This window comes from Salvelinus namaycush, chromosome 4, assembly GCF_016432855.1.
Source record: "Salvelinus namaycush isolate Seneca chromosome 4, SaNama_1.0, whole genome shotgun sequence".
In the NCBI taxonomy this organism is placed as follows: domain Eukaryota; kingdom Metazoa; phylum Chordata; class Actinopteri; order Salmoniformes; family Salmonidae; genus Salvelinus; species Salvelinus namaycush.
In genome coordinates, this window is record NC_052310.1 from 66,063,203 (window position 1) to 66,089,567 (window position 26,365).

The 26,365-nt window shown below is 42.3% G+C and overlaps 1 protein-coding gene across 1 annotated transcript in view; it reads right to left on the reverse strand.

Moving 5' to 3' along the window:
* The window catches only part of LOC120046740 (vinculin), a 62,131-nt gene that overhangs the window by 7,294 nt on the left and 28,472 nt on the right, over window positions 1-26,365 (reverse strand). Inside the window, exons 3-12 of the mRNA XM_038992210.1 lie at window positions 22,935-23,085; window positions 21,786-21,894; window positions 21,296-21,418; window positions 16,616-16,776; window positions 8,101-8,191; window positions 5,903-6,050; window positions 2,221-2,374; window positions 1,886-2,061; window positions 1,336-1,526; window positions 723-922 (exon numbers count right to left, since the gene is read on the reverse strand). Coding sequence (XP_038848138.1) covers window positions 723-922; window positions 1,336-1,526; window positions 1,886-2,061; window positions 2,221-2,374; window positions 5,903-6,050; window positions 8,101-8,191; window positions 16,616-16,776; window positions 21,296-21,418; window positions 21,786-21,894; window positions 22,935-23,085 — 1,504 coding nt within the window. The remainder of the gene's footprint in view (window positions 1-722; window positions 923-1,335; window positions 1,527-1,885; window positions 2,062-2,220; window positions 2,375-5,902; window positions 6,051-8,100; window positions 8,192-16,615; window positions 16,777-21,295; window positions 21,419-21,785; window positions 21,895-22,934; window positions 23,086-26,365) is intronic.

Genomic DNA, 26,365 nt, shown 5'->3' on the forward strand with positions numbered 1-26,365 from the left:
ACTATTTTGTCAAGTGCTTTACATTGCAGCTCTGATCTATGGAAATACTACTACATGTGTGTGACATCGTTCAACAGTTGATTTCAAAGGGGAATTCTTACTTAATAAACTAAAACACATTTAGGTCACACTTTCTTTGGATAGTCAGGATTTTCTATCTGTAGACACTCTAACGATGGTCATACTATCAACAAACTATCTGTTGATAGGCAACTGCTTGCTCAGGTTACGGTTAGGTTTACGATAAGGGTTTGGGTAAGGGTTAAGGATAAGAGATAAAGCTAGTGTTAGTTTATGGTTAGCAAATACAGATAGACTATCCAAATAAAGTGTTACCCACATTTATTTTTACTAACATAGTCATAGGGCACCTGAGTAGCGCAGCGGTCTAAGGCACCGCATCTCAGTGCTAGAGGTGTCACTTCAGACCTTGGTTCGATTCCAGGCTGTATCACAACCAGCCGTGATTGGAAGTCCCATAGGGTGGCGCACAATTGGCCCAGAATCGTCCGTGTTAGGGTTTGGCCGTCATTGTAAATAAGAATTTGTTCTTAACTGACTTGCCTAGTTAAATTAAGGTTAAATAAATAAAATAGTGGATCTGTCATTGACTGCAGCTGGTGTATCCTGCCAGGAGGGGGAGCCCTTCACCATGCCTGTGTCAGAGTGAACTCCAGCTTGTGTGGCTAATGACTTGTGAGAGTGAATGTGAGCCGTCTCACCTTCAGGGTCTCCTGGAGCTGCTGAGCCACGGCACGTGCTTGTGGCGACTCTCCCTCGCCCCTGGCAGCCAGGTTGGCTAGCTGGGCCATCAACTGTTCCACCTGCTCACACTTCCCCAGCAGCTCCTGTCTATAGGGACCTGGCAGGGCGTTAGCCAGACGACGACCCTCTGCCACCAGACCCCGGATAGCTGCCTGGCCTGTGGAGAGACATAGATGGAGTCAGACACAGAAGCAGCAGTCTAGGCGGCTTATTATTCCATATATTGTTGTGGTTATGCTTACTCTGAACATTCTCTAGTAGACGGTGTCATACAGTCCAGAGCCAGTGTAAACAATGCATGACATGTGAGAGTGTATCCAGGCTTCTGAGCCGACAAGCCAAAGAGAGCATTATGAGGTTGGGTGAGTAGTGGAATGTAGTGCACAGAGAAAAACAACACAGCAAGCGAGGGAGGGAGCCAGAGAGAGATAGATTGGAAGAAAGAGAGAACAAATCAAGAAGCAGGGATGGAGAGAGCAAGAGAGAGAGAGAGAGTGAACCAGAGATAGAAAGAGAGAGAGCGAGAGAGAGACTGGGAGCTACGAGAGAGACCAGGCTATTGAGACTCACCCACTCCACCGTCATCAATGGTAGGGTTCTCCATCCAGCTCTGGGCCTGTTCTATCTTCCCTTCCAGGTGGACTGCTGCCTTAGCAGGCCTGCTGTTGGCTACAGCCTTGTTGGTCTTCGACTGCAGGTTCTGCAGAGCCGTGGCTATCTGTTTGGCCAATGCCCTGGCCTCCGGAGTATCTCCTCTACCCCTGTGAATGGGAGAGAATAATGACATACTGGAAAGGACCTTTCTCATAGTCTCTCTAAAGCATGATATAGTTATTTTAGGGAAGGCTAAATAAAAATGAAATGACGTTGATTACGATTTGTGGACTTCTATCTAGCAAGAAAACAAAATGTGATTCAACCTCTAAAGAATTACATCACCAAGGGATACATGTATAGTGAGAACAATAATGGCCCAAGAACAGAACCCTGCGGAACTCAATATTTTACCTTGGGAGTGTTTTGAACATTCTTCTTTGAAGTCTTCTTTATTCTGCATTGTTAATTTTTTAAGGAATGCAACCAACAACTATTTCCATAGCATATCCAATGTGCGACTTACTGTCTCCGGAGCTCAGAGAGCTTGGCGGTGAGAGCAGCCATCTCTCCGATGGACCTCAGGATGTCATCTCTCTCCTTGGGGTCTTCACACATGTCAGCGATCTTCTTGGCCTCAGTCAGGAGGGCTCGGATGTTCTCTTCTCCCTCAGGACCACCGTTGGGGTCTGCGAGCCAGTTCTGCGGGAGCACAGGGTTAGTGGTCAACCTAAGACAATCGGCACAACACCATGGAACACAAATTACTGTTGTTTAATGCTTTTGTGTGCTATCCTCTGAGATTTGTGTTTTACTTTTATCCTATCATCAATCAATTATCCAATCAATCAGATATCCTACCTGAGCAGCGTCGATCTTCTTGGCGATGACCTGTTTGGAGTTGGTCATGGCCTCCAATTTCCGGGCTGCATTTTCCACCTTTCCCGTGAGAATGTCCAGGCCCTGGGAGACCTGTTGGGCCTTCTGCATGGCTGCAGGAGATGCCCCCTGACCCCTGGAGAGAATGACAACACAGAACATCAGTTGGTTGTGAAATTCCAGAAACGTTCACAAAGTTCACAGGTGTCATGACGTGGCCCTTTCTGGGGGTAGATCGTGCCCCCCCCCCCCCCCCCCTCACTCTCTCTCCTAAACCCAGGTTTTGTTATCTCAGGTCATAAATTCCTGGAAGAGACTCTCTCCCCCTGGTCATGCAGAAAGAGAGGGAGAGAGCACAGAGAGAGAACAAAGGTCTTCACTTGGCGAAACTCCTAATCCCCAAAATGGGAGAACTAAACTATATTTATATTTTTGAGAATGTGGGAATGGTCCGTGGACACTTAAGGGACAGTTATGAGGAGTGTGTTTCATTTGGTGAGCTCATGATGACAGGAAACATAAACAAAGATATCTCTTAAAGTGTACATTTCCCAGCTGTCAGGTTTACATCTAAATATTGTTAAAAGTATGTGATTAAACATGAAACTATTTGTGAAAAGATGTCATGTGATATTAACCTTCTAAATGAGAGTATGGATTTTCATATAATGATTAACTAGTCAGTGGCCACACTCCCGTGAGCCCAGACATCACATTAGGCGTCATGGACTGCCCTTTTCTACTGAAACGTATAAAACCCACTCCTGATGAAATTCACACCAGACCACGCAAACCCCGGTGTAAGCTAAGGTTGCAAATGGTTGAATTTCTGAGACCAAAACATGCCGGGTGATGCTGGTGTGTGAAGTGGTTTAAACTACAACTCTACCAAAGGACAAGACCATACCACGTGGAGCATTGGCTAGACGGCTGGAAACGGTTCAACTCTGAGACTATCGATCCCTACAGAATAAGAGCAAATCTTAGACGTATAATTACTAGTCTGCAGCAAGAAATTACATAAACCTAGAACGAGCATACCGACAACCGCCGAAGCATCTAGTCTATGAGAACATTTCTGAATGGTACTCCTCTGAAGTATCCATTCTAACCACCTACAACCACGAAAGACTTTGTGACTTCAATGAAAGTTAACCAGAGACGATGATGAACCCTACAGGACGATTGAGGATTCCAACAGAGAAAACAACAACGACATACGGGAGTAAATATATATACATTGCAATTATTCTTGAATGAGCGGCCGTTCATCTGCAAAGGATTAGCATTTCAATTAATATAATTATAGACTGTGTGTAATGAATCCATTTTGTCTTTCCCGCACTTTCTCAGTCACACACCTTTCCTCTTGTCTACCAAGCTGTCATATCGGCTTAGCCCACTAGGGACCTTTCTATCATTGTTAGTAACCAATATCTACTGTTTGTTTGTTATGTATTTCTGTGAGTATTTAGTTAATAAAAAAATAATTAAGCCAATTTGTATTTTGCTGATTCATAATTTATGCTAGGGTTTGTGCAGATAACCAAGAATTTTACGACATTTGGAATGAGACTAACAAGGTAATAATAATTTATTAATGAGAATGACTAATCGATCAGATATGAAAATGTCTGAGGGGTTCTGTTCGGAAAATTACAGCTCTATAAATCGACATTTTCCGTGGTGCCCCGACTTCCTAGTTAATTAAGTTTACATGATTAGTTTAATCACTTAACGATAATAATTAGAGAGAATTGATTTGATAAAATAACAGTCTTCACATTTAATGATAGTAAAGACACGACACAGGTTTTTCAGGAATCCCAGCATGGTTGGAATCCCTGCTTATTCCTGGAATAACTGGGTTAATGTGTGGAAAGCAGGTTGGCATTCATCGTCATGAATCTGGAACTGGAGTCAGCTCTGCAGTGGTCACTAGCTAGCACAGCCACAAAGTCATACAATCCAAACAAGTGCAGTGAAATGTGTTGTTTTACTATTCTTAATCCTAACCTTAACCATACTGCTAACCCTAATGCCTAACCTTAAATTAAGACCAAAAAGCTAATTTTAGTTTTTTCAGGAATTTTTACAATAAAGCACATTTTGACTTTGCAGCTGGCCCATCCAGTGGAAATCGCTCAGGGCAAGATTGATGACAATAAACATCAACTTGCGTAGGGAACAATACCTGCGTGTGGAAAAGGAAATCTTGTTCATAGTGTTAGTCATTCTGATGGAAAGACAGAAAACTCAAAACTGACTGAGGAAATATTTCATTGACTAACATGTTCTGTACCTCTTGCCCTCCTGCTGTTTAACTTCCTGTTCACTGTCTCATATGGGATGAAATACTTGAACAATAATATCATTTTTTCCCGATCTTATTGTCTCCACTTCCAGAGGCCTTTCCAGTTAACAGCAGACAGTAACTCATTCAGGTCGGGGGTTTAACTAGATTATGCATTAAGTGAGGAAAGCTGCTTTTAATCTGGCAGCATGACTCAGTGCGTGTCCCCAGCCACTGTGAGATCTGATCGGAGGGGAATCAGTTACAGTCTAACACACTATAATCCCCTGTAATAAGCTTACCACTTTGTAGGTTACTTTCTCCCACTGATTGATCACAGGCTGTGTTTCAAATGGTATCCCATTCCCTATATATATACTTTTGCAGATTTACTTTAGTGCCTTATTGCAAACAGGATGCATGTTTTGGAATATTTTTTATTCTGTACAGGCTTCCTTCTTTTCGCTCTGTCATTTAGGTTAGTATTGTGGAGTGACTACAAATGTTGTTGATCCATCCTCAGTTTCTCCTATCACAGCCATTAAACTCTAACTGTTTTAAAGTCATCATTGGCTTCACGGTGAAATCCCTGAGCGGTTTCCTTCCTCTCCGGCAACTGAGTCAGGAAGGACGCCTGTAGCTTTGTTGTCACTGGGTGGATTAGCACACACCACTAACTAGCTAGCCATTTCACACCAGTTACACTCACCCCCCTTTGACCTCCTTCTCTTCAGCAACCAAGCCACAGCCCTTGGTTGTGGGCACAACTACTTCAAGGTCTCAGAGCCAGTGACATTACCGATTGAAACGTAACTAGCATGCACTGCTAAATAGCTAGCCATTTCACACCAGTTACATGAGCTTGAGAAATGTTTACAAAAACAATGGATAAGTTGCCCTAAGAGTTGTGCAAGGTTGGTAAAATCGTATTAAAAATTATTCATAACTGTAATGGCTGCTAAAAGTGCTTCCACCAAGAGGACGGACGCTACAGGCGTCCGTCCTCTTGGGTGTGAAGTCATACACAATCAATGCATCCTCATTTTGTATTTTTTTGTCATTTTTTCCCTATAGTTTTTCTTTCATTTTGGAAATGTGGAGTAACTTGTGGATAGGAAAATATCAAAATTAATAATTTTTTAGAATTAACTTTAAGGCAGCAAAATGTGAAGAATGTGCAAGGGGTGTGTAGACTTTCACTAGCGACCGTATGTATGGTTAATTGGTAGAGCATGGCACTTGCAATGCTAGGATTGTGGGTTTGATTCCCGGGGCCACCCATACATAAAATGTATGCACGTATGACTGTAAGCCGCTTTGGATAAAAGCATCTGATAAACGGCATATATTATTACTGTACATGTACTGTACCTGGCCCTCATCTCAGACACCTGGTCAGTGATCTGGCCCAGGGTTTTGGCAGTGCCCAGGATATCCCTCCGCTCCTTCCCAGCACAAAGCTCTCCCACCTTCCCAGCCTCATCCAGGATCTGACGGATGGCCTGTTCTCCTGCATCCCCTGATCACCAGGAGACAGAGACCACGGCAAGACAAATGTTACTTACAACCTAGAGAAAAAGGACAACTGCATTGTTCAATTGGCGCCAATCAGAAGGAAACAGACTGATACAGGGAGAAACTACTTACACTCCAATAAAACAGATTGTTTTAGTTTTTAATTGAAAAACAATGCGCTACAGATTGCCCAAATGCAGAGGTTTTCAAACCTCTCCTCGGGTACCCCCAGCCATTCCATATACAGTTAAAGTCGGAAGTTTACATACACCATACCAAATACATTTAAACTCAGTTTTTCACAATTCCTGACATTTAATCCCAGTAAAAACGCCCTGTCTTAGGTCAGTTTGGATCACCACTTTTTTTAAGAATGTGAAATGTAGAGAGAATGTAGAGAGAATCATTTATTTCAGCTTTTATTTCTTTCACCACATTCCTTGTGGGTCAGAGGTTTACATACACTCAATTAGTATTTGGTAGCATTGCCTTTAAATTGTTTAACTTGGGTCAAATGTTTCTGGTAGCCTTCCACAAGCTTCCCACAATAAGTTGGGTGCATTTTGGCCCATTCCTCCTGACAGAGCTGGTGTAACTGAGTCAGGTTTGTAGGCCTCCTTGCTCGCACACGCCCACAAATGTTCTATAGGATTGAGGTCAGGGCTTTGTGATGGCCATTCCAATACCTTGACTTTGTTGTCCTTGAGCCATTTTGCCACAACTTTGGAAGTATGCTTGGGGTCATTCTCCATTTGGAAGACCCATTTGCGACCAAGCTTTAACTTCCTGACTGATGTCTTGAGATGTAGCTTCAATATATCCACAATTTTCTTTCCTCATGACGCCATCTATTTTGTGAAGTGCACCAGTCCCTCCTGCAGCAAAGCACCCACACAACATGATGCTGCCACCCCCGTGCTTCACGGTTGGGATGGTGTTCTTTGGCTTGCAAGCCTCCCCCTTTTTCCTCCAAACATAACAATGGTCCTTATGGCCAAACAATTATATTTTTGTTTCATCAGACCAGGGGAAATTTCTCCAAAATGTACGATCTTTGTCCCCATGTGCAGTTGCAAACCATAGTCTGGCTTTTTATGGCGGTTTTGGAGTAGTGGCTTCTTCCTTGCTGAGCGGCCTTTCAGGTTATGTCAATATAGCACTCGTTTTACTGTGGATATAGATACTTTTGTACCTGTTTCCTCCAGCATCTTCACAAGGTCCTTTGCTGTTGTTCTGGGATTGATTTGCACTTTTCACACCAAAGTACGTTCATCTCTAGGAGACAGAACGCGTCTCCTTCCTAAGAGGTATGATGGCTGCGTGGTCCCATGGTGTTTATACTTGCGTACTATTGTTTGTACAGATGAACGTGGTACCTTCAGGCGTTTGGAAATTGCTCCCAAGGATGAACCAGATTTTTTTCTGAGGTCTTGGCTGATGTCTTTTGATTTTCCCATGATGTCAAGCAAAGAGGCACTGAGTTTGAAGGTAGGCCATGAAATACATCCACAGGTACACCTCCAATTGACTCAAATGATGTCAATTAGCCTATCAGAAGCTTCTAAAGCCATGACATCATTTTCTGGAATTTTCCAAGCTGTTTAAAAGCCACAGTCAACTTAGTGTATGTAAACTTCTGACCCACTGGAATTATGATACATTGAATTATAAGTGAAATAATCTGTCTGTAAACAATTGTTGGAAAAATTACTTGGGTCATGCACAAAGTAGATGTCCTAACCGAACTTGCCAAAACTATAGTTTGTTAACAAGAAATTTGTGGAGTGGTTGAAAAACGAGTTTTAATGACACCAACCTAAGTGTATGTAAACTTCTGACTTCAACTGTATATATGAACTATTCCAGAACTAGCACACCTAATTCTACTTGTTAATTAATAATCAAGCCCTTGATTACATGAATATGGTGAGCTAGTTCAGACTACAACAAAATAGTTTAATGTCTGGGGGTCCTCAAGGAGAGGTTTGAAAACCACTGCCCTAATGAACACGGCCCTGGTATATTAAGCCACTGGGAAGACCAGTCTCTGTTACCTTGTTGGGCGTTGGGATCCCCCAGCCAGCTCTTGGCCTGGGTCATCTTAGAGTCGATGAGTGCCAGAGCTCTCTTCATGGCCTCTGTATCCTTTAGTGTCAACAACAGGGTTAAAAGAGATAACACGGATGAATAACAAAGAACCTCCCAGTCTAGAACCTCCCCAAAAATACACATTTGAAAAAGATTGATTGACTACAATTAAGACTTTGTATTACAGCATTTTGAGACCTTGGGACTATAAGGTTCTATCTGTGCAAAGCATAGTTCTGAGATATTGAACATCAAAGTTTTCATATCCCAGATCTCAGAACTGTCTTGTAGTGAATTATTCTTCCATAAACCATTAAGACACTCAGCTTAAAGGTACATAAAGTACAGAGTATCAAAATCCTAAGACATTTATAAATGAGTTATTTTAGGAGAGTGCAATCGCAGATAGAACCTTATGGCTCTGAAATGTCAATCTGGGATCAGCCATAAGATTCTATCTGGCAGAGAATGTTAAAATTATTTCAATTTCAATAGAAAAGTATAAACATTTAATGATTAAATAAATAAAAGTACCCTTCCTTCTTTCTTATGGTCATCACACATTTGTTAAAGCGATAGTTCTGGCAAATGGCAAATGCGCTATATTCTATGGAGAACTAGCAACATTGCTAAAGCTTAGCACTCGATGAGTAAACTGATATCATTTTCTGGTATCTGACACCCAAAGTCAGTAAACTACTTTGTATTAATCGATAAAATGTGGTAAGTTTGTACTTTTTGTGAAATACTCTTTCCATGGAGGTTTTCATATTTATATAGAACAAGATGAAAAGACAAAAACAGCAATGTCTCCACTAAGGGCCTTAAACATGCTCTAAGACCGGGTTTCCTAAACTCAGTCCCCCCAGGTCTATGTTTTGTTTTTTGTCCTAGCCCTACACAGCTGATTCAAATAACCAACTCATCATCAACCATTGATTATTTGAATCAGTTGTGTAGTGCTAGGGAAAAAAACATAATGTGCACTCAGGGTGGCCCCAGAACTGCATTTGGGAAACCCTGTTTTAAGGCACCTGTATTTAATTATTTTTACCATAAAGAGGTTACATTATGGCCATTCTTCTGAAAAAGTGGTGAAAAAAATCTAAGTAATTGAAAAAGACCAGAACTTATGATATGAATAATCAAGAACTTTGCACTATAAGGTTCTATATGCAAAATGTATAGTTTTGAGATAATTAATATTTTTGAAGTCCCAGATCTCAGAACTGTTTTGTGACTTCCTCTTTCATGACTTAATAACTATATAATCTTACATACAATTATTTGTGATTGACAGCTCAGCATTGTGTGATTGGATTGCAGATAGAACCTTACAGCACCAAGTTAAAAGGTGTTTGCGCAGATAGAACTTTCAGATGTAATTTTTCTTATAGTAAATTGACAAAAATAAATACATTTAAAAGGACCATCTAAAGAGCAACTCTGTGAATAACACATTTTTGACCAAAATGTCAGACAGAAACTTATAGTTCCAAGGTCACAATTTGACATACACAAAGATTTGTTCAAATAATTTGTGCAATGTCTAAAATTAGGTAATGTCCCTAATGATCATTCCTTTTTAGCGTAACCCTTCTGTAGTTTACTGTATGTCTTCGGAGTCAGCTAATGGTCTATCTGTCAATGAGCCAGATATTCCAGCATGTGTTTGGAGTTTGAACAGGGTTGGAATAGTGATCTCATACAGTAACTGCTTGGGGAATTCATTAATGTGATGATGACTGATGGGCTCGGCATTCACACAGATGAACACACGGATCATGACGTTACATAGTTACATAGGGAAAAGACATGTAATCTCCATGATTACTACCATTACAGTACACACAACAAACCTGCAAAAAGCTGTCACACACACATCTGTACCTCAAATGCAAGGTTAAGCTCTGACAGCAAGACACAACTGTAAAAGTGCACATGCTGTTCAAATCAAATCACTTTCCATTCTTTTGTCGAGTCCCAAATGGCACCCTATCCCTACATAGTGCACTACTTTTGACCAGAGCCCTATACAGTGTTGAGGAGGAGCTCCTTGGACCCTTCCTGCCCGGAAGTCATTTAGCCATTCATTGTAGCCACTGGCACTCTGTATAGTTTTCTTGTGTCAATTAACTCGTGACAGTCCTGGATTACTCATTAAACTAACAAAGTCAGATTTAGTCAACAAATACTATAGTCAGTTTAAAAAAAGGTTAAGGGTACAAGACTGTTTACATATCTGGCTGTGTTGGCAAAATCACTACATATCTCATTGAGCCAAGCGGGGAAAGGCTGCCTGTTATCACAGTTCCAAGACCAGTCAGAAACGTTCACCTATGCCAATGTCGTCGGTGGATCTCAAAAATGAACTTGGATCTGCGTTAAGTAACAATGATATCCATCGCCACCTTTGTCTTACGACACGACAGATAGCTCAAACCAGTCATGACTATTCAACAAAACAATATATCATTTTCAAGTTTCTTTCCAGCTAATTTCTTAGTTACATGCTTGTATAACTAGCAAAGGAGTTTTGAAGTTAAGGTTGCAGTATTTATGAAGCCTGGCAATGACAACAAAACCTTGCATAGTTCAGCTAGCCAGATAGTTTAGCCAGGGAAAACAAGCTCGGGACAGGACATAGCTGGGCGCACATGCGCACTAACTAGGCTAATGCAGTTCACAAATGTTTATTTTTATTTATATATTTTTATTTTATTTTACCCCCTTTTCTCCCCAATTTCATGGTATCCAATTGTTAGTAATTACTATCTTGTCTCATCGCTACAACTCCCGTACGGGCTCGGGAGAGACGAAGGTCGAAAGCCATGCGTCCTCCGAAACACAACCCAACCAAGCCGCACTGCTTCTTAACACAGCGCACCTCCAACCTGGAAGCCAGCCGCACCAATGTGTCGGAGGAAACACCGTGTACCTGGCTACCTTGGTTAGCGCGCACTGCGCCCGGCCCGCCACAGGAGTCGCTGGAGCACGATGAGACAAGTTTATCCCTACCGGCCAAACCCTCCCTAACCCGGACGACTCTAGGCCAATTGTGCTTCGCCCCACGGACCTCCCGGTCGCGGCCGGCTGCAACAGAGCCTGGGCGCGAACCCAGAGTCTCTGGTGGCACAGCTAGCGCTGCGATGCAGTGCCCTAGATCACTGCGCCACCCGGGAGGCCCACAAATTTTTGTTTTTATGCCCTGATATCAGGAGTTGGTGGCAAAAAGTTAGATTAAACAATTCAGAGACTGAAGCGAATCGGTATACAATCCCGAAATCAGCTGTAACTGTCAAAAGTAAAACAAAGCTTAAAAAGATGTTTGAGCAGGGGCGCAACTGTCACTGGGGACATGGGGGGGCATGTCTGAAATTGCATTTTGTCCCACCCAGTTTTATCATTGAAATGTGATACAAAACGAGGCAACGGTGTGCTTTAGGACCATGCAGACACCTCCGAGTGGTCAGGTAGGCTGTTTATAGTGTTTATCCGACTGGATAAAAATGTGATGCCCCCCCACTTCTAAAACCAAAGTTGTGCCACTGTGCTTGAGTGAACCTGAATCCATAAAGTTAATAGTGAAGTCACGTCCGGACACGGTAGACTTCTCCTCTTCACCACTATGGGCCATGGTGAAAAGTACTACACATTATACTGTGTGTACAAAACATTAAGAATACCTTTCTAATATTGAGTTTCACCCTCTTTTCCCCTCAGAACAGCCTCAATTCCTCGGGACATGGACTCTACAAGGTGTCGAAAGCGTTCCACAGGGATGCTGGCCCATGACTCCAATACTTCCCCCAGTTGTGTCAAGTTGGCAGGATGTCCTTTGGGTGGTAGACCATTCTTGACACACACGTGAAACTGTTGAACATTAAAAACCCATCAGCGTTGCAGTTCTTGACACAAATGCCTGGCACCTACTACCATAACACGTTCAAAGGCACTTAAACATTTTGTCTTGCCCAATCACCCTCTGAATGGTACACACACACACACAATCCATGTCTCAATTGTCTCAAGGTTTGAAAATCCTTCTTTAACCTGTCTTCTCCCCTTCATCTACACTGACTGAAGTGGATTTAACAGGTGACATCAATAAGGGATCACAGCTTTCAGCTGGGTTCATGGAAAGAGCAGGCATTCTTAATGTTTAGTACATTCACTGTATAGTGACTAGGGTGTCATATGGGACACAACCGTCAATATGGGTGTGGGGTGTTGTTTCACATCATAAAAAGCCAATCGACTGTGACATTGTACCTCAATCGGAGTAAATATAACAATTTGTCCAAGTCAAGAGATGGCTTGAATGGTGTTGAAACAAAGCTGAGTTCTACACAACATGTGGCAGAGTGATGGTTACATTTTTCTTTTTAGCCAATGTGCTTATCCAGAGTGACTTACAGGGGTGAGTACATATATTTTCGTACTGCTCTCCCATTAGAATCGAACCCACAACCCTGGCATTACAAGCACCATGCTCTATCAACTAAGCCACACAGGACCTTGGTTGAGGGTTGAGTGATAGGCTAGTGTTCTTGTATGTCCTTTGAATGGCCTTATGCAGTTTATTACTTTTTACTCCATAAAGGACATCCACAAGTGGATGTTCTCTCTGATCCCACCACCCATGAGATTAAAGCCTTGGCATTTGTCCTTCAGGGACAATACAGATCTATGCTATATTAATACTGTACGTCTACTGTCTAGTCTCTACTGCATCACTGAACCAATATTAGCCTAGCGGTTTAGAGAGTTGGGCTAGTAACTGAAAGGTTGATGGTTCTAATGCAAGAGCTGGTGAGTTGAATAAAAAAAATAAAAAAAATTGTCCGTTCTGCCATTGAACAAGAACAACAACTGCTCCCTGAGTGCACGAGGCTCAACTTCTCTGCTGGTTTGGTGCCCTGGCTACCACGCTGTATACAGTCTGAAGTGAACCCGTGCACATGCGCCGGGATTGTGTGTGACTACGTGAGAGCGAAGTGTTGCATCTCAATATCTCTGGTGCTGCTAGTGGCGAAGTCATTTTGCTGAGTCTACCTTTAAAAACGGAAGATTGAGCAAAGTCAAGAATGGCACTCAAATAGTGAAATAAAAATAAATAGATAAAAGAAACATGAAGTAAAACAATAAGGTGAGGATTGATGTCACTACGACTATGTCGCAAATGGCACCCTAGCTTCCCTATATGCCCAGGTCAAAAGTAGTGCACTATATAGGGAATAGTGTATAATTTGGAATGCATTCAAGGTTTACTTTACCAAGTGGTGAAGCCAGCCTGAGAAGTGGACAGGTGGTTTGACAAACCAATCCTTTCACAACACAAGTAAACACACACTCTCTAACAGTACACTCCATCCATCCAGTGAGAGGCCCTTGCGTTGGGGATTATTAGTATTGGGGATCATGTAAGGTGAGAGGACATTAGATCATTTAAGGAACCTAGCTAGCTAGATATGTGAGCAAAGAACCACTGTTTTTACACACTGACACTAGCGCAGTCCTGGAATCAGTCAATTTTTTTGACCACTTGATGATTTGAGTGCCATTCTCCCATGGGTAAAAATATAGTGCAAGATATGTACATTATTACTACACAGATCAGCATTAATTTACACTGCCTAAGGACAGTTTCCCAGAATAAACCTGGACTAAAAAGCATGTTCAATGAAGAATCTCATTTGAAAGTACTTTTATGTCCAGGAATAGGCTTAACCTGTGTTCCAGAAACTGGCCCCTAATCTTACTGGAACGTTGAATAAAAGATCCATTTGACATGACTCCATAGTGCTATGGATCAATAAGACACCTAAAGGACATCCTACTACTGGCATCTATAGGAGAAGGGCACTCAGGTCAGCTGTTTATGTGTTATGTCAAACTTGCAAAAACAAAACAACCCCCCCAAGAAAATCAAGAAAAACATTGCTTGTTAAAGGGATATTTTAGGGATTTTTGCAATGAGGCCCTTTATCTAGTTTATCTATCCCCAGAGTCAGATGAACTTGTGGATCCCAATTTTGTTTCTGTGTCCAGTATGAAGGAAGTTGCAAGGTAGTTTCGCGAGCCAATGCTAACTAGCATTAGCACAATGACTGGAAGTCTATAGGTATCTGCTAGCATGCTAGTCAGCAATTGTGCTAGAGCTAGCTAGCCACTTCCTTCAAACCGCATTCAAAGACATAAAAATGATATCCACGAGTTCACCTGACTCTGGGAAAGTAGACGAAGGGCCTCATTGCCAAAATCCTGAATTATCCCTTTAAAGTAAAGTAAAACAACTGCGAACATTTTTAGAACTTGCTGCACATTTTCCCCAAATGTGTAATTCCATTCCATTATCATTGCTTATGCTGCATCTAGCATAAGGCAACATCTCACACTCACCTAGATAGCGTATCTACTACAGTAGCACTCATAGTTTTACCTTAGCACTGATCTACTACACAAAAGCACACATGGACAACCACATGGCACAAACTGTCATCGTCATCATCATCATGTCAGCACACAGACAGAGATCTATCAGTAAGGTTGCAAAATTCCTGGACAGTTCAATAAATTCCTTGGTTTTTAGGAAACCATGGTTGGAAGATTTCGGCTTTCCCGCTGTTTCCCTCCTGATTCCGGGAATCCTCCAACTGCGATTTCGGGAAAACCAGGGAATTTCGTGAAAGTTCCAGGAATCTTGCAACTCTAGCTATCAAACATGCTGCGTCCGAATGCACAACAAGGTAGGTAGGGGGCGAAAAAGGTAGGCTTACCTTCTACAGGGAGGGGAGGGGGGGGGGGGGGGTAAAAAGAAAGGAAGAACAAAACAAATACAAATGTTTAACCAGACATACCAACCAAGACCAACGGGAAAAAAGAGGCAACGTAAAAATAGTAAGAAGCTTAGTAAAGAAGAAGTCATTCAGAGTGGAGAGTGGGGTGACATGGGAAAGAAATACAGCCGGTTGAGACTGACTGGGCATGCTAAGCAGGCAGAGTGGTGGTCAGAAAGAGTTAAAGGAGAAGTTATTTCTTTACAACCAAATCTCTATTTTTTATTGTTGAAGGGTTTAGACACATTTTTGTAATTTCACTTGTTTTTGGGGCCCTGAAAAAACAAGAACAAAGGCTCCAAAAACACCCAAATACTTCCTTTCAGAAACAGAAATGCTCTCAGGATAGTGATGCAGGTCTTTAGATGAAATCGTGTATTCGCACCTCTCTGTCCATTCTAATGGTAACTGCCAAAATAAAGGAAACGCTTGAATAAATGAGGAATACAAAGTATATTGAAAGCATGGGGTGCTTCCACACAGGAAGTTCCAGACACTTGTAGAATCTATGCCAAGGAGCATTGAAGCTGTTCTGGTGGACAAACGCCCTAGTAAGACACTTTGGGGGATACTTAGTCAGTTGTATAACTGAATGCCTTCAACTGAAACGTGTCTTCCGCATTTAACCCAACCCCTCTGAATCAGAGAGGTGCGGGGGGCTGCCTTAATCTTATGCTGGTGTTTCCTTTATTTTGGCAGTTACCTGTAGCAGCAGGCTACACAGAGAATGAAACAGCTGGATAGGGGAAACGGCAAGAGTCGCGCAAAACAGAATATGACATTGCTTCAGAATCACACAATTTCATGTGTACAATATCTAAAGACCTGCATCACTATACAGAGAGCTTTGATGTTTCTAAAAATATGTTTTTGGAGCCTTTTTTCACGTTTTTTCGGGGCCCCCATACTACACAACGAGGATGAGGAAGTGATTTGCTGTTTAGAAAGAGAGAGAGATAGAAAGAGATATAGATAGAGAGAGAGAGCCTATGCATACCTGCTTAAATGGAAATTAGGACCCTGTGCCTGTGGCCTCAAGTAATCTTAAAATAGCAATGTAACAAATGGCCATTTTAGACAATCAATCACCTCAAAATAGGCTTATCCAAAATTAACAAAAATAATTTTACTAACAATGAACAGTAAATGGGCATCACACTTAAACCTGTCCAGGCTGCGGTGCGCTCTACTCCCACAGCATTCTGGGAGTCTGTACATGTACGCGAGCGCACAGTGTATAGTGCATGTGAGCGCACGTGGGTGTTTAGCAGACCAAGCTTTGGCCCAGACAGTCACTGCTTTGCTTTTAGCCTTTAATTTGAGTCCAGATTCATACGAACTCATACTGGACAAAAAAACATAGCTTTGTTTAGCTGGTGCAATGAGCGAGTGACTGGGCAAAGCGATTTCACTGCCTAAGACAAGCAGCTCTCGAGGGTCAAGGTGTGTGCGTGTGGGAGAGACCGGGCCAAAAACAAGCTCTGGGGTGAAGTTTCTCCCAGGTACAGCATCTTTCCCCCAATTCTAACATTAACCGTTAGTGGGGAAAATGCACAACTGACCCAAGATCAGTGCCTAGGAGCAACTTCACCCACTAGTGGCCAAGACAACCCTGAGAGTGTGGTTCTAGCTAGCTATGTACCTTATTGGCCCAGGAGTCTTCGTCCCAGGAAGTGAGCTGCAGCACCCTAATGATCTCGTTGATCTCAGCGCTCATCTTTTCAAAGGTGAAGTTCCTGTTCTTCAGAGACTCCTCTACTCCCTGGCTGCCGGACGTCTTGGTCGTCACAAAGATCTTGATACCTATAGTAACACCACAACAATGACCATCAGTAACAAGCACTTAGTTACTTGCAGTATAGTCGTAAGTATAGGTAACTGAACTTGAGGTCTTCACGGGTCCAACAGACCTTGAAATTCCGAGATCCGACCCGAGCGGGTCCGGGTCCTAAATTTTGTCTCGGATCGGGTTCGAGCTGATATAATTGCCATGGGTCTTGGGTATGTGCAATTGAAATTGATGTACCCACAGGACCTCCTCTGTAAATTTAAAGGTGGTTGATGAGAACTGTGTGAGCTTGTTATCTGTGTCAGCCAGCTGAAACTGGTTCTGGCCTCTCATCTAACATGCGCCTGCTGCTAAGGAGAGCGAGAGAGTGAGTGAGAGGAGCCTTGGCCTAGTCTACTGTTGATTGTGAAGATGGAGGCATTTTTCATTGAAGTAAAATGAAAGTTAGAGAAAGAGTATAATGAAAAGAAGTCGAGAAGTGGAATTTCCATGGGGAAAGTTTAAATATTGTAATAGGCAAAGATGATAAGAACAATTGCGCGGCCAACTCTTCAGGTTTGACGCAATTTTCTAACTTGTATTTTATTTATTTTTCAGATTTATTATAATTAGATGTATCATTATTTTAGGCTTTAATATGAATCCAAACCAGTTCTCTACATATACAAAAAGTGTTTTGGTTTCATTCTGTTGAGACATTTTCGAATGGCTAAATTAAGTTCGAACTGTTTTTAAAATGTTTTGCTCGGTATTTCGTTTAAGATAGGTTATAAGTAGGCCTGTTGTAAAAGAAAGATCATTAGCTTATTGGTGTCATTTGTTCAGTAGCCTATGGTATAGGGACTAACATTTGTTGAGAGGCCTAATTGCTTCAATATAGCCTGTTCAAAACTTGTGGGTTTAAACCAGCTCTTTAAATACACTACATCACCAAAAGTATGTGGACAACCGTTCAAATTAGTGGATTCGTTCCATGATTTTGGAATAAGATGTTAGACGATGTTCGAGTTGTTCGATGAGTGTCCACATACTTTTGGTCATGTAGTGTTTGTAAAAAGTATTTTGTTTCATTCTGTTGAGACATTTTCATTGGACAAATTAAGTTACAAACTGCATGTTTGCCGCAATATAATATAATTACTATGTTACATTCAAACTATGAAAAAACAAAATCAGGCCGAGATACAAAAATAAACTTATTGTAATGCCGCAATATAATAACCTGTTTGTATTTTCCCTATAAGCAATGGCTTGTTTTACTTTTGACATTACCCCAATAAAGTTTAGAAAATGTTGTGAAGGTTTGGTGTGTTGTGGCTATTATACGCTTTAGCTACTGCAGGCCTATGAAGGCAGTGCGCATTGGCGCTCCAATGGCCTCCGACAATTGAACTTGAGGTGAGGAAGAATGTTTTAGGCCTACCAGAGTTATTCCTTTAATCTAACAATATAACCCTCCTCTTTATATGTTCGAAATTAACAAATTAGCCTAACTCTGTATAGCAATAGTAGCCTATCTGACAAGGATAAAGAAATGCATCTCGGTGTTGGAAACATGCCACCAGGATATCTCTCTCTGTCTCTATAGGATAGGCCTAAGCTTCTCGTCCTTATATATACAGTTGAAGTCGGAAGATTACATACACCTTAGCCAAATACATTTAAACTCAGTTTCTCACAATTCCTTACATTTAACACTAGTAAATATTCCATGTCGTAGGTCAGTTAGGATCACCACTTTATTTGAAGAATGTGAAATGTCAGAATAATAGTAGAGAGAATGATTTATTTCAGCTTTTATTTCTTTCATCACATTCCCAGTGGGTCAGAAGTTTACATACACTCAATTAGTATTTGGTAGCATTGCCATTAAACTGTTTAACTTGGGTCAAACGTTTCGGATAGCCTTACGCAAGCTTCCCGCAATAAGTTGGGTGAATTTTGGCCCATTCCTCCTGAAAGAGCTGGTGTAACTGAGTCAGGTTTGTAGGCCTCCTTGCTCGCACATGCTTTTTCAGTTCCGCCCACAAATGTTCTATAGGATTGAGGTCAGGGCTTTGTGATGGCCACTCCAATAACTTGACTTTGTTGTGCTTAAGCCATTTTGCCACAACTTTGGAAGTATGCATGGGGTCATTCTCCATTTGGAAGACCCATTTGCAACCAAGCTTTAACTTCCTGACTGATGTCGAGATGTTGCTTCAATATATCCATATAATTTCCCTCCCTCATGATGCCATCTATTTTGTGAAGTGCACCAGTCCCTCCTGCAGCAAAGCACCCACACAACATGATGCTGCCACCCCCGTGCTTCACAGTTGGGATGGTGTTCTTCGGCTTGCAAGCCTCCCTCTTTTTCCTCCAAACATGATGGTCATTATGGCCAAACAGTTCTATTTTTGTTTCATCAGACCAAAGGACATTCCTCCAAAAAGTATGATCTTTGTCCCCATGTGCAGTTGCAAACCGTAGTCTGGCTTTTTATGGCGGTTTTGGAGCTGTGGCTTCTTCCTTGCTGAGCGGCCTTTCGATAAAGGACTCGTTTTACTGTGGATATAGATACTTTTGTACCTGTTTCCTCCAGCATCTTCACAAGGTCCTTTTGCTGTTGTTCTGGGATTGATTTTCACTTTTCGCACTAAAGTGCGTTCATCTCTAGGAGACAGAACGCGTCTCCTTCCTGAGCGGTATGACGGCTGCGTGGTCCCATGGTGTTTATACTTGCATACTATTGTTTGTACAGATGAACATGGTACCTTCAGGCGTTTGGAAATTGCTCCGAAGGATGAACCAGACTTGTGGAGGTCTACAAAAAAAATTCTAAGGTCTTGGCTGATGTCTTTTGATTTTCCCATGATGTCAAGCAAAGAGGCACTGAGTTTGAAGGTAGGCCTTGAAACACATCCACAGGTACACCTCCAATTAACTCAAATTATGTCAATTAGCCTATCAGAAGCTTCTAAAGCTTCTAATTCCCACATTATTTTCGGGAATTTTCTAAGCTGTTTAAAAGCACAGTCAACTCAGTGTATGTAAACTTCTGACCCACTTGAAATGTGATACAGTGAATTATAAGTGAAATTATCTGTCTGCTAACAATTGTTGGAAAAATGACTTGTGCCATGCACAAAGTAGATGTCCTAACCGACTTGCCAAAACAAGTCGAGTGGTTGAAAAACTAGTTTTAATGACTCCAACCTAAGTGTATGTAAACTTCCGACTTCAACTGTATATATATACACACACACACACAGTATAGATTTGTGTATTAATATCATACAGTGGACACCTAGGGATATAGGCCTATATGCATGCAATGCCCTGATACATTTAGCGCTCAAATATCTGACAGCTGAACCCTGAGGTGGACAATTATTGTTTTAGGAAAGTAAAAACCAATAAAACAATAGGCTATAAAGTTATGAATATGCTACACATCAAAGCGGAACAAATGCTTTTTTGGTGTAATTTGTTATAGGCTGTTTAAGGACACGCAACCGTGGCTCATTTGGCCAAGCGTCCGGTTTGACGTTTCTTTCTCTCCCTTTCTTTTTCTACTCTCGGATCCTAACTGGCACGGGCCTGTTTTTCCACGCGCCTTTTTGAACGGGACTGACTGTCCTCGGGTCCATTTGAAGCGGTTCGCTGTTTATTTTTTTAAATAATTATGCATATTGGGTCGGGTGGGAAAGACCCGGTTCCATTTAGGAACGGGTCCAACTTTACGGACCTGTGAAGACCTCCACTGTGAACATCCAGTATTACTCTGTTAGAGAAACAGTTGTGTGTTAGAGTCTGGTCTAGTGGTATAAAGGTCGACTCTGGACTCTGCATACCCACTGGCGACGAGGGTTCCAGCCCCATCTCAACCTTTACTGTCTATGCCCTTCTAATGTTCATCTTCCAATCTACATTCACTCTGTACTGTCATAAAGAATACCAATATGAATGATCTTTAAAAAAAAAGACAGTTAGGAGAGAAAAGAGAGAGCAGCTCGTTGACTGTGTTCAATAGAATATAATAGAAGCTCACCTGAGATGAGTATAGGAAGCAACGCTTTAACTGTGTTCAATAGAATAGAATAGTAGCTCACCTGAGATGAGTACAGGGAGCAGCTCTTTGACTGTCTTTAATAGAATAGAATAGAAGCTCACCTGAGATCAGTACAGGGAGCAGCTCTTTGACTGTGTTCAATAGAATATAATAGAAGCTCACCTGAGATGAGTACACAGAGCAGCTCTTTGACTGTGTTCAATAGAATCGAGTAGAATGGAAGCTCACCTAAGATGAGTACAGGTAGAAGCTCTTTGAATGTGTTCAATAGAATAGAGTAGAATAGAAGCTCACCTGAGAGGAGTACAGGGAGCAGCTCTTTGTGTTCAATAGAATAGAGTAGAAGCTCACCTGAGATGAGTACAGGGAGCAGCTATTTGACTGTGTTCAATAGAAGAGTAGAATAGAAGCTCACCTGAGATGAGTACAGGGAGCAGCTCTTTGACTGTGTTCAATAGAAGAGTAGAATAGAAGCTCACCTGAGATGAGTACAGGGAGCAGCTCTTTGACTGTGTTCATGGAGTTGACCAGCATCACGCGGTGTTCCTGGTGGGTCAGCTCCTGCTGTCGCTCGTCAATCATCTTTGCCATCTTTGTCATCCCTGGACAGGAACAACAACAAAGGATCGGTTATATAACGTGTTTCTCTCACGTAATTTCCACTTCCTGTCAACATGCCATCCATGCAGAGAACATCAAGTCAACATCAGGTCATCATGTCAGGAGCATAGGGTGTTGAGGTGGGATTGATGCAGGATCAGCTTGTGTTTTGCCCTCTACCTGTTTGTCTGTATACATTTTAAAATGCAAAATAACATTTAAAAAGTAATGTCAAACATTTATGGATAAAGCATATATTATTGTTATTATGCATTATATCATCTCAGTAGCCAGGTATTGGTAACTAAAGTATGTGGTTTTGACATGTGGTTGTAACACCTATGCAAATGTAACTATGAAGGGACTGACCTGGACCCAGGTTCTTTGTGTATGTGATCAGGTCCTCCATAGATTCCACTACCTCTGCCACGGTTAGGTACTCCAGGATACCTTTGCAGACGCGAATGATTTTACGAACCTGCAATTAATCAGAACAACACGAAACAGGATCAATAATCTACATTGTCTTGGTCACCCAGCTCGGTGTGGAAATTAGATTTGGAAATCCGATTTGAAGTCAGATTCAACTTTTTAGACTAGTGTTTCATGCGAGACCTTTCATTCTTGGACTCTAAACTCCATCTTCATTGGCTAAAGACTTCTTATTATGATGTGTGAATCACAGCTGAAGGTGATTCTTTCAGAGTGATTATGCTAACGTCATATTACATAAACGCTATCTTGGACTTAAATGTCCAAGACAAATTTCCCCTCAGGCCAATAAAGTAAATCCTAATTAATTGTTGTTACAGTATTTTGTCTAGCTATTTAGACTGGATATTAATGCTGTGCTACTGACATTCCTGTCTCTTTGTCCTGCTCTTTCAGCTCCAGACCAGCTGCATGTGTTGTGTACTGTGTGTGTGTGTGTGTGTGTGTGTGTGTGTGTGTGTGTGTGTGTGTGTGTGTGTGTGTGTGTGTGTGTGTGTGTGTGTGTGTGTGTGTGTGTGTGTGTGTGTGTGTGTGTGTGTGTGTGTGTGTGTGTGTGTGGTTACTGTACGCCTCTCCTCACCTAGTCCCAGTGCTGCTTTATGAACAACTTACCTGGCTCAGTCCCAAAATGCACCCTATTCTATGTCTCTACACTGTACTGTGCTACTGTCCCTGAGTCCAGCTGCATGAACAGATAAAACAGCATGTCTGTGCTGACTGCCGAGTCTCCCTGGCTGCTGCTACCGCCTGATGAGAGCTGATGGCTGGTGATTTTCACCCCCGGGGAGAGAGGATGGATGGGGTTGGATGGATGGTACGGCTACCTGGTTTAAGACACTAGCTCTACCCTTCTGAGCTGAGCTGTGCTGTGTTGTAATAACACACATTCGTCCCGGAATACATTTTGAGCATGGCCAAGGATGGACGGCAGGTTGTCTGTGTGTAATTAATGTGGTTTAGAAGACGTTCAGTTTGAGGGTGAGATTAAACTGCTCCAAGAACCAATGGTGCTGTACTTGACTGTACCTCAGCCTCGTCGAAGGTCAGCAGCAGGTCCGATGTGCCAGAGAGGATGCCCCGGGAGCCGTCGATGAGGTAATCTCGAGCGGGGACGGAGTAAGGGTCTGCTTTCAACATAGATGCTGCCTGCACAAGCTTGGTGCATGCAGTCTCCACCCTGAGAGAGGGAAAGAGGAACAGTGGAAAACAATACCACTAAACAATAATGTAACATAGATAATGTAGGGTCTCCAAAAGCCAGTAGGGCACCAGGCCAGTAGGGCCAATCTCCTGTTGTTAAAAGTGATCATGGATAAAAGTGTCTATACATAGCAGCAGTGTGTCTAGGTGGAACTGCTGACCTGACGACAAAGAAAAACAAAACGCTCTTTCATGTTTTAAACACAACTACTTTCTCACGTTCTAAATCAGTATACTGCCTCCAGTCATATACTGCAAGGCAAGCAGATGAAGGCCATTGTCGATATGAAGAGCTTCTATTAGTCTCATAATATATCTTACACTATAGCATCCCTGAGCAGGATTCATGAAAATGGCCTCGGGTGTGTACTGCTGCTGCAGAGGAGATGCAGTATATTTAAGAAACCTGTTAGTCAGCGAAACACAGGCAGGCTCGATATCATAGCCCAAGCCTCATATGTGCAGTATATCATCGAACCTCCAACCCCACGGTACGATGCACAGAAACAGGCAACAAGCCAAAGACAGACATGTCCCAATTCCCACAGAATCCTGACTTCCTACTAAAGCCAGCGGGCCAAACACTCTTCTCCTCTGTTTAATAGGGAACTGGGAACTAGCATTATTCGTCCCCCCCACAGTGCTGGAAGGCAAGGCACTGTGTTTGCAGGAAGGGCCAGACTAGAGAAGTTCGGTTTGAGTTTCCATTATAGCTGAGGCAGAATTGCCGCTGGTCTCTTAAAGCCTGTGGTAACTGGTAATGTATGTGCATATTAAAACAGGAAGAGTGCTGGGAAGTGACACTTGCATGCTGGCGGTGTCTGTGTGTAGTTTGTAGTGTAGGCAACGCCAGGGCCGTGTGTTCGCTTCCCACTGGGGTCACATATAAAATGTATGCACTCAACTGTAAGTCACTTTAGATCAAAGCATATATTATGTATTATTAATGCATCGACACTGAACAAAAATTTCAACGCAACATGCAACAATCTCAACATTTTTACTGAGTTACAGTTCATATAAGGAAATCAGTCAATTTAAACAAATTCATTAGGTCCTAATCTATGGATTACACAGGTCTGGGCATACGCCCATCCACTTGGGAGACAAGCCCACCCACTAGGAGCCAGGCCCAGCCAATTGCAATGAGTTTTTCACCACAAAGGGGCTTTATTACAGACAGAAATACTCCTCAGTTTCGTGATTATTATTATTTGACCATGCTGGTCATTTATGAACATTTGAACATCTTGGCCATGTTCTGTTATAATCTCCACCCGGCACAGCCAGAAGAGGACTGGCCACCCCTCATAGCCTGGTTCCTCTCTAGGTTTCTTCCTAGGTTTTGGCCTTTCTAGGGAGTTTTTCCTAGCCACCGTGCTTCTTCACCTGCATTGCTTGCTGTTTGGGGTTTTAGGCTGGGTTTCTGTACAGCACTTTGAGATATCAGCTGATGTACGAAGGGCTATATAAATACATTTGATTTGATTTGATTTGATCAGCTGTTAAACGTGATCTGCAGTTCTGAGGTCGGTTGGACGTACTGCCGGCTTATGGTAGAGAAATTAACATTCAATTCTCTGGCAACAGCTCTCGTGGACATTCCTGCAGTCAGCATGCCAATTGCACGCTCCCTTAAAACTTGGCATTGTGTTGTGTGACATAAAAAGCACATTTAAGAGCAGCCTTTTATTGTCCACAGCACAAGGTGCACCTGTGTAATGATCATGCTGTTTAATCAGCTTCTTGATATTCCACACCTGTCAGGTGGATGGATTATCTTGGCAAAGGAAAAATTGCTAAAAATTTGTGCACAAAATTTGAGAGAAATAAGCTTTTTGTGTGTATGGAACATTTCTGTGATCTTTTATTTCAGCTCATGAATGATGGGACCAACACTTTACATGTTGCGTTTATATTTTTTCAGTATAATATTATGTATGTTATGTTAGTGCAGCCAGCACTGTCCTTCAGCAGCCAGCCCCATGCTATGCTACATTATTGGACCAGACCAGGATCTATGCACACGCTAATTATAGTGAAGGATATATATATCGTTAAGGAGACACATTTCAGCATGTGTATCTGATGGATGAAGACAGGGTGACGATGTGACATCAAGGTGCCAAATGGGTTCGCGCCTCCGTGACCTCTATGACCTACGCCTGCCAATTTCTTTTCATCCGTGAACTTGTTGGGCGTCCCGTGACCCCGTCGTGACCCCGTCAGCCCCTATTGTATTACTGAGTTATAGACGGAGGTGACCGGGACAAGAGTGTAAAGGCTAAGAAGGGATCGCAGAGTCACAGCAAAGCAGCTGGGCTACAGATTATTGCTAGATCGAGTGGAGTAGGAAGAGACCTCAGGAGGGAGATACTGGAGGAGGAAAAATGTATATCCCTAATGATTAATTTATTCAGGGAGTGACTTATCGTTAGACCACTGTTCAAAATGATAAAAGGGTAATATAGACTCAGTGGCCAGTTTATTAGGTACCAGGTCGAACCACCCAAAACACCCAGCCAACATTCTGCACACCTGTCACGCCCCGACCTTAGAGATCCTTTTTATGTCTCTATTTTGGTTTGGTCAGGGCGTGAGTTGGGGTGGGCATTCTATGTCTTGCATTCTATGTTCATTTTTCTATGCTTTCTATTTCTTTGTGTTTGACCGTGTGTGGTTCTCAATCAGAGGCAGCTGTCTATCGTTGTCTCTGATTGAGAATCATACTTAGGTAGCCTTTTTCCACCTGTGTGTTGTGGGTAGTTGTTTCTGTTTTGTGTCTGCACCAGACAGGACTGTTTCGTTTCGTTCACTCTCTTTGTTGGTTTTTGTTGTTTCAGTGTTCAGTTTATTTATTCAATTAAAATGAACACTTACCACGCTGCGTTTTGGTCTCCTCCCTTAGACGATCGTTACAACACCACTGTTGTACTGTGTCGATATCCGTTTGTGGCCCGCCTGTTACCATTCTCCTTCAACCTCTCATCAACGAGCTGTTTTCACACATAGGACTGCCACTGACTGGATGTATTTTGTTTGTTGCACCATTCTCAGTAAACTCTAGACACTGTCGTGCATGTAAAGCCCAGGAGGCAGGCCATTTGTGAGATACTGGAACTGGTGCGCCTGGCACCGACGGTCATACCACCCTCAAAGTCGCTTAGGTCACTCGTTTTGCCCATTCTACCATTCAATCGAACACATTGATGCCCGTCTGCCTGCTTTATATAGCAAGCCACGGACACGTGACTCAC